The 9,578-nt window shown below is 35.3% G+C and overlaps 1 protein-coding gene across 1 annotated transcript; it reads right to left on the bottom strand.

Annotated features, from left to right (window-relative positions):
- Positions 1 to 6,981: 6,981 nt before the first annotated feature.
- LOC148586451 (lignin-forming anionic peroxidase-like) lies at positions 6,982 to 8,198 on the bottom strand. The gene is made up of 3 exons (XM_088515196.1): positions 7,941 to 8,198; positions 7,498 to 7,855; positions 6,982 to 7,370 (listed from the first exon to the last, which is right to left on the bottom strand). The coding sequence occupies exons 1-3, from the start codon at positions 8,196 to 8,198 to the stop codon at positions 6,982 to 6,984; spliced, it is 1,005 nt and encodes a 334-aa protein (XP_088371322.1).
- Between the last annotated feature and the right edge of the window lie 1,380 nt (positions 8,199 to 9,578).

Here is a 9,578-nt window from a genome sequence, read left to right as displayed (position 1 = left end):
CAAAATTGATGGTGCCATTTACATACCTGAGGATCCATTTAACTGTTGTCAGATAAGATTCCTTTGGATTAGCTTGAAATCGAGCATATACACTCACATTGAATGATATATCTGGTCGACTAGGTGGAAGGTAGAGTAGACAGCCTATCATGCTTCTGTACAAAGTTTGGTCAACAGATTTTTCAGCCACATCTGCACTTTGCTTAACACTCGTACTCATGGGTGTGCAAGCATGACTTTTTCCATCTAAACCGAATCTTTTCACAAGATCTTTGGCATACTTTGGTTGAGACATAAAGATACCTTTGTTGGATTGTTGGACTTGAAAACCTAGAAAGTAAGTCAATTCACCAATCATACTCATTTCGAACTGTTGTTTCATTTCCTTAGAGAATTGATGAGCATGTGAGTCGACCATATAGCCAAAAATAATGTCATCTACATAAATCTGGACAATGAGTAGTTGGCTGCCTTTCCTACGGATGAACAAGGTACAGTCAGCTTGTCCTCGGATGAACCCATGTTCAAGAAGATATGTAGTTAGACGTTCATACCATGCTCTCGGAGCTTGTTTCAATCCATAAAGTGCCTTTTTCAGCTTGTAAACATGTTCCGGATATGTTGGATCCTGAAACCCTTTTGGCTGAGCTACATACACTTCTTCTTGAAGAATGCCATTAAGAAAAGCACTCTTGACGTCCATCTGATACAATTTGATCTGGAGATGACATGAGATGCTCAACAAAATTCTGATGGATTCCAATCTGGCTACCGGTCCAAACGTCTCATCAAAGTCCACTCCTTCAACTTGAGTGTATCCTTGAACAACCAATCGAGCCTTGTTTCTTACCACTATACCATGCCCATCGAATTTATTCTTGAATATCCATTTAGTGCCGATGATATTTTGATCTTTTGGTCTTGGAACCAAATTTCATACATCATTCCGAACAAACTGATTGAGTTCATCATGCATAGCAGCAACCCAACTCTCATCCTCTAATGCCTCATTAACTTTCTTTGGCTCAATCTGAGAAAGATAACAAGAATAAGAGACTTGATTAACCACCTTGTTTCGCAGTCGTAAACCTTCATTAACATTTTCCAGCAAATTTTCTCTAGGGTTATTAAGTTTAACTCTGGAGGATGGTACATGAGAAACCGTGCTTGGAACTGGTGAATGAGTCATGTCTTCTGCAGCTGAAGATACTGACGTACGGACTGCTGAAACATTTGGACTAGGAGGTTCATGAGTCTTATCAGAAATATCAACTTGCTCCCCCTCAACATGAGGTTCTTCTTCCGCAAGGTGAGTCTTGGTAGTTTCATCGTCGATGACAACATTGACTGATTCCATTACTGACTTGGTCCTTGTGTTATACACTCGACTAGCTCGACTTGTAGTGGAATACCCAAGAAAAATTCCTACGTCACTCTTTGCATCAAACTTCCCCAAGTTCTCCCTGTCATGAAGAATGTAGCACGTACTTCCGAACACCCGAAAATATTTGACAGTGGGCTTCTTGCCTCGCCATAGCTCATACAGTGTCTTGGTAGTTGTTGGTCTAAGAAATACTTGATTTACAATATGACATGCTGTATGGACTGCTTCTCCCCAGAAATGTTGTGCCAAATTCTTAGCATATATCATGACTCTAGCCATTTCCTGAATGACTCTATTTTTCCATTCGACTACCCCATTTTGTTGAGGAGTTATGGGAGATGAGAATTCTTGTTTGATACCTTGTTGAGCACAAAAATCTTCAAAATTTGAATTCTCGAATTCTCTGCCATGATCACTACGGATTCGTTTGATGAGATAGTCTTGTTCATTTTGTATCTTATTGAACAAGATCTGAGCTTGTTCAAATGCCTCAGATTTTTCTCTTAACAAAATGATCCATGTATATCGAGAGAAGTCATCTACGACCACCATAATGTATTTCTTGCCTCCCATACTAGTTGTCCGTGTAGGCCCCATGAGATCCATGTGAAGAAGCTCTAAGTTTCTAGAGGTAAAAATACCTGACATGGTCCCAATTGACATGGTCCACACTTTCCTTTATCAACCTGATGAATCTTGGGGTAAATCAGCTATGGCTTCTGTCTTTGAGACTTTGACCAGATCATGAAAATTTAGATGCCCCAGCCATTGATGCCACAATTCTCCAGTGTCTAGGGTTGCCTTGTTGCATTTTATCTGAGAACTTGAGGAGAGACAATAGCAGTTGTCAACAGTGCGCTCTCCTCCCATCAACCATTTTCCTTGAGAATCAAAGATGCTGCATTCTTTCTTAGAAAACTGAACCACTAGATTATAATCACAAAACTGACTAATGCTCAATAAATTTGCCTTGAGTCCTTCAACATACAACACTTCTTGTGGAGTAGGAGCACCTGAAATTTTCACAATTCCTTGACCGATCACCTTCGATTTGCTGCAATCTCCATAAGTGATGCTTCCACCTCCTTTGCCTTCTTTAAGTTCTTTGAATAGAGACTTATCACCTGTCATATGTTTGGAACAACCACTATCCAGAAACCACAAACATGAGTTAAGCACACTTAAGGCAGTATGAGCAACTAAGCATAGATGATCTTTCTTTTTAACCTAAACCTGTTCCTTTTGAGGAGGTGTTTCATGATTGTCAATCAAATTAGACATACCTTTTACATCAACAGAATTTGACAAAGCTGCTAACTTCTCACTAATGAGTTTCACTTGAGCAGTTAAAACCTTTAGTTGATTCACAATTCCAGGTTCATCTAGTCTAGGGATATTCTGTTGAGACCATGGTTGTTTAGCCCTAATTTGAAAACAATTTGGTCAAGTATGACCGTTGACACCACAGTGATAACACGTAGGGATAAACTTAGAATTGAAGTTAGTCCTTATCGGAACCTTGAATTTTAACTTATTCTTCTTGGTCACATCTTCTGAGCTTTCTTTAGGTAAACACAAGTTCTCAATTACCACATCTTTCATTTTAGGTTTCACAAACATAATCTTAGAAGTGGTAGCAACATTTGTAGAAGATGAATCCACATGTTTATTAAAACCCAATCCAATCCTATCATATGAATGTTTCTGATTTCCTAACATTTGATTCAATTTATTACTAGAAATTTTTTTAAAATGATCATTTGAATCATTCAAATCCTTTTCCAGAGATTTAACTTTAGCAATCAGCACGAGGTTTTCAGAAGTCAAGGTGTTTCGAATAGCTAGACATTCATCCAATGCCACCAGACGTTTGCAAGTCCGGTGACCCAACTCACTCTCGCGACCCAGCTCACTCCCACGACCCAGCTCACTCCCACGAGGTACTGCCCTGCATCTCCTCCTTCAAACATCAAAAAAAAAAATATATATCTCTCGGTTTGCCTCACTCTCCCACTTCATTGAAGTGAAGGGGAGAAGGTGAGAACTAAAAGGGAAAAAATAAAAATGGGGAAGAAACCCATTCTTCTTCTTCGAAAAAAAAAAAAAAAAAAGGAAGGAAAGAATAAATAATAAGAAGAGGGAAAAAGTTGAATTAAGAGAGATCTCTAGCTCTAAATAATTTTCTCACACTCATTTTTTTAGTGACGTGCCAACATTTGACACATCAAGAAATTCTTGACGTGTCACCTGTAGACACGTCAAAAAATTCTTGACGTACCAATGTAACACGTCAATAATTTTGTTTCCTACTTTTTTTTAAAAAAAACACATCATTAATATTATTAATCAATTAATTATTGACATGTAAAATAGTGATACGTCAAGAAAATATATTGAAAATAATAAGAGAAAAAATTATATGATCACTTATTTCTTTTAAAATACTATATAGACTAAGAGAATACATATATGTATTAATATTCTAGATTGTTAACACTAAAAAACACTTTAATTTTTTAGTTTATAATACTCCTACAATATTGAAAATGTGATATAGCCATAATAATTTTTTCAAAATAAATTAAAAGAGTACAAACCAAAAGAAAATATGTACATATTTATCATTGTCTATAAACATTTAATAGCTAATGCGTAAGAGTGTTAAGAGACTCTTATGCATTAACTGGTTTTATAAAATTTTAATGGGTTTGAATATATATCTTAATATATGACGACATTTAAAGCCCCCTAAAAATTCAATTTAATTTATATACAATAAGTTATTTAATTCTAATCAAAATAATCATTATGTATAGAGAGAGAAAAAAAAAACCATAAACTACAATGATATAATTATACACAAATATAGGTATGCAAATTAAATTTTGTTACCTACTATTTTTTTTAAACACATAATTAATATTATTAATTAATTAATTCTTGACGTGTGAAATAGTGGCACATCAATATATAATTATGAGGAATGATAGGGACCCAACTTTTTTGCCCAACAAAAGTCCAACTTTTGCCTTATTTATTTTTTAAAAATAAAATAAAATAAAAAATGAAAAAAATGTTTGAAGCAACCCTATCTATTTTTTGTCTTTCTTTTATTTGGTATTTTTAAAAAAAATGAAAATTGGTATTTCTTTCATAATAATGTCATTTTTTTCAAGAAAATGTCATTATTATGAAGAAAAATACTATTTTTCATTTTTAAAAAAATACTAGATAAAAGAAAGGCCAAAAATAGATAGGGTTGCTTCAGACATTTTTTCCATTTTTCATTTTGTTTTTTTTAGAAAAAAAATAAAGGGTAAAAGTTGGACTTTTGTTAGGCAAAAAAGTTGGGCCTTTAGCATTTCTCTATAATTATTGACGTGTGAAAATGACACGTCAATAAATAGTGACGTGTTATTTTTGACATGTCAAGAATTATTGACGTGGCAAATTCAACACGTCAATAAAGTTTTTCTTGACGTGGCAGTAATTACCACGTCAGTAATATTTAGTAACGTGGCAAAAAGTGTGTTACTGTAGACACATCAAATTTTTTTTTTTTTGTAACGCAAGGTGAAAATTCGGGATGTTATAAGGGACGCCTAACAAGGACCTTGTGTGACACCTAACAGAATAAAATGCTAGAAGAAAATTAATGAATTTTAAATATCGGACCGATCAAGTGACACCCAATTTTTATCTTCTAATTTGTATGTATTCCAAAGTTAATTCAAACAAAATTTTGAACCTAAGGTACGTACTAAGATTTTAGTGGAGACAAAGAGGTAAAATATTAATTGACAAGGCCTATGCTTTCGGCAATTTTTTTTTTTTTTTTAAATCTTTGCTGACCATTTTGGCAAATTCTTGAGTGACACGTATTGAGATTCTAAATCAAAGCTACGGAATCACAAAATAAACGTTAAAAGCACCTAAAAATAAAACAAGGTATATATAAGAATGGAAAACGAGAGATGCTAACATCTAATAAGACCAAAAATAAGAACAAAGCACAGGATTAACAGATAAATGCCGTTCACCTGAAAAGAAACAAGCAACATCGATAAAATCAAGAAAAAGAGGGCATATATATATATATATATATATATATAAACGCATGAATATATCATAAGTAAGCTAAGAATCATAGAGAAAGAAAAGTAAATCAAAGCATGGTGGCTAAAAACTGCTTCTCTCTTTGCCTACTTGTGCTGGTGATCATCATGACTTATGCCAATGTCATCAACTGTGCTGGAGATTTGAAGAGTGAGAAGCTGTACGCAGCCAGTGCTCCACATGTGACACAACCAAATGCCCTGTCACTGAAGATTATCCCCACATGACAGCATTTGACGACACTCTTATCGCAGGTGCTTTGCAATCTGACCTTGTGGATTTGAATGATAGAGGTGTTTACGCTGTTCCGAATGTTGAAGGTGGCGAGTCAACGTCGCTCAATGCTTATTTTGGCTGGAAATCTGCTTCGGGTTCAGCTTCTGGGCCTCTAGCTATCATAGGTACCTGCGATATTAATCCTTTGCAAGTTCTTTTTGTATTTTTGAACATATATATATCTTACCCTCTTGGGATAATCTCAAAAAAGGACAAATCAATTATAGGTTGAGATAAATGAAGCTGGAGATATATATCTCATTGCCTTCATCACTTGACAATGTGAAGTTATGTATATATATGTACTACAGGTTTAGCAATTACATGGATAAATGCTCAGGGGGTGAAAGCTATCTCTCTGTGGACAAGCATGGCAAGGTGAGCCTTCGGTTGTTGAGCTCATTGGAAAGCTTAACCGAGGCTGACTGGAAATCCATTAATGCACCGCAGAAGTTCAACCACCGCGAGTTTCGATTCTGGCAGTCTAGTAGTACAGGAAATTGCTTGACGGTTTTTGGAGGGGATGCTAGAATAAGAGGCGTGGGTGTAGCTGAGTGCAAGTTTGATGGCTCCAACCCTTACCAGCTATTTGCATTCTGCTTCCACTATCAAAAAGCATTTTGTTGTTGTGGACTTCATAACGAGTAATTTCTTGAGCAGTTCCAATTATGCTGATGCCATTTATATTATAATGCATTTGAAGTTATAAACTTATAATGATAGAAGAAAGAGATTATCTCATTCCAATGACTAAATCGATGTGTGTTACTCTAAATGATAGTTCATGCTTGGATCTATAAATTTAATCCTACAGCTCAACTCCACTCGCATGCACAAGCTGCTCTATCTCAAAGTGCAAATCATGACTTATATACAAGGCTTATATAATCCTTGGGAAAATTGAGGTTTAATGTTCAAGTAGGTTCATAAACGGACCACCTCATGAGGTGGTCGCGGAGTCGGAGTAAGACACGTTCGAACGACAACTAGGAATTCTCTCTGATGAAGACGTAACTTGTTTGTGTTTAAAGGTAGGCGAGAATTAATATAATACAATGAATCTCATTACAGTTAACAATATGTAAAAATTTCAATTTTACACTTGCGATAATTCCAAAAAAAAAAAAAAACTTATGAACCAAAAATTGACATATTGGGGGAACGGAACAAGTGACTCGTGAGTATTTGGAAAAGAGCAGTTTTAACTAGTTAACAGCACTGCAAATCCTTCTTATCTGCCCAGCTGAACCAGTGAGAAGATCAATTTCACTCATTTTAATCATGGCGGATGCAAAATCAGACTTGAAATAGGTAGGGCTTCTACTATATTTGGAAACAACGCTGTCTGTCGACCCTCCACTAAAGAGGATTTGATCTGAGGCAAGGAGACCCTTCTTTTGAATTAAATTCTTGAAGTAGTTATTGTCAAAAGAATTTGGAGTCACCAAGTCAAGTGCTGCCAAGTTTTGATCACCGCCCGTAGCTGGACAACGGCGCTGGCGAGTGCTAGCAAATCCAGCATCAATATCACTCCCATTGTTGTATATCCGGTCTTTAAATGTGATGCATCGAGCTTGCCCTAAAGTGTGGGCACCTGCATTCATTTGGACATTAATTTTGTTAGAATATTGTTTAAATTTATTATAGTAATCAATATTATTTGATATCAAAGCTGAAGTCATGAGTTCAAATTAAAATATTCTACTTGTTGATGGGCTAACCTGATAAAGCGACCATATCCTCTGCAGTAAGGCCTTTGCGAGCAAAGTTAGAAAGAAGTGTCTGAAGGTCATCAGTGGCACGTGGAAGTTCTGTCTGAGCTAGAGCTAAGCTTGCGGTTGTGGAATCTCTTCTTCCGAGCTTCACAGACCAAGATGGGCCACCCACAGCAACAGATGCATCACGTGCAGCCACCGCAAGAATATCTGCGCAGGAAACAACTCCAGGGCATGTCTTCTCAACCTCAGCTTTGGCACTGTCTATCACTTCAAAACCTCTTACAGAATCCTTATTCTGCAATGCGTTTATTTCGCTTGTAATAGAGGGTGCATCCTTGAGTAGGATTGATGCATCACAACCCTGAACATTAAATGCATGCCATATATATTAATTCATTGGGTCGGCAAATTTATATATTTATATACACATAAAGACAAATGGGTACCTGAACAAAACAATCATGGAAATGGAGACGAACAAGAGACGCCGCCATCCGACGTTCGCGTGAAACTGCTGTTCGGATAGCACTCCGAATGGTGCTGAGTGCATTCGGACACGAGTGGTCGTAAAACTGAGAAGAAAGATGCGCATTGCAGGTTGAGGTAGAGCTGCTGAGAAACAGCAAGATAAGCAACAAAACAGCTGCATTCTTGTTTGAATTTCTCATCCAACTCATCACCTTGTTAACCATTGCAGCCGCCATTAATTGATGGATCGATCTTAGTTTGTTTGTTTCAGGCAAAAGAAGATGAGAAAGAAGATGATAATGGAGAAAGCTGAATGGTATCCCATCAATTTATAGTTGCACTACTTTGTCTGGGTCACCTCTCTATTAATTCATGAACGCGTTGCCTCCCACTCGCACGCTCCACTATGACAATTTCTTCTTCGATATACTTTGAACATTCTTTCCTTTTACGTACAATATATAATAATAAAATATGAATTCAAGTCAAAGATAAAATTATTTACTTATATATATATATAATTCTCGATCATACGTACATGTTTGAAATCCTCTTGGCATTAAATGGATACAATTGGGCATTTCTCATTATTAAAATGGTACGTAGTCAAACTTTGTTGTCTTCCATAATTTAATTATATGAGTGAATGATATTGACGGCGCCCCCACGAAAGTACTGTTCTCTTCTTTTCCTAAAATGCTTATGCTTTGTTTTTTAAGTTACGTGTTAGAAATTTTAATGTTATTCTTGAAGTATATATATTATTTTAATGTTAATATACTAGAGTATTAGTTATATGTCCGTGTCACATATTAATTAGATCTAGCACATGCATGGAAAAAGTAACAAGCATGTTGAAATAATATACAATTGTTTTGTTTTTTTAATTATTTTTAAATTATTGAATTCATTTGTCTCCATATGTTTTCTGTAATTATTATTATTATTATTTGACATGATGTAATAATGAATTCTAAATCAACAACCCTAACCTTGAAATTGTCGTAGGCTAATTAAGATTGGCCAAACAGTGGAAAGACTTAAGTGTCTGTGTGCGTGTATATATGGAGGTGCTTGCTCATCTGGACTATTTCAATTTCAAGGGATAATTAATTAGTACACGTACGACTCATTCAAGGGATAATGACTAACTTTCATTAACAAAATAACTCTTTTTTTTTTTCGAAAAAAAAAAAATTAAATAAAAAAAAAAAAAAAAAAGAGAAGAAGCTATAGCTATGTATATAGCAACCATCTCAACCTATCAAAATTCCATTTATACCCCTTGCACCACAAAGAATATTATTCATATTATTCTTCTTAAATTTATCTTTTGAAGTAAACTGAATCCACACCTCCCATATAATATGCTATATAATATGGGATAACTCAATCGGTGTGAACTACGCCTTATGAAGCGGAAGTCACTATTTCAAATTCTCATCATTCTTTTGTTCAAACATGTCAAAAAAAAAAAAAAAAAATTGTTGTATAAGCTTCTCTTTAATGCAATGATTATTACCATGTCTTAATGCATTTCTATTAATTCCTCCAAATGTTATAAATATTAGAAGCAAAAAACTAACCGACATAGATAAGCATTCATAGTTTTACCT

This window comes from Corylus avellana, chromosome 4 (assembly GCF_965113065.1).
Source record: "Corylus avellana chromosome 4, dhCorAvel1.hap1.2, whole genome shotgun sequence".
In the NCBI taxonomy this organism is placed as follows: Eukaryota; Viridiplantae; Streptophyta; class Magnoliopsida; order Fagales; family Betulaceae; genus Corylus; species Corylus avellana.
This window is presented reverse-complemented; position numbering and strand designations above follow the sequence as displayed.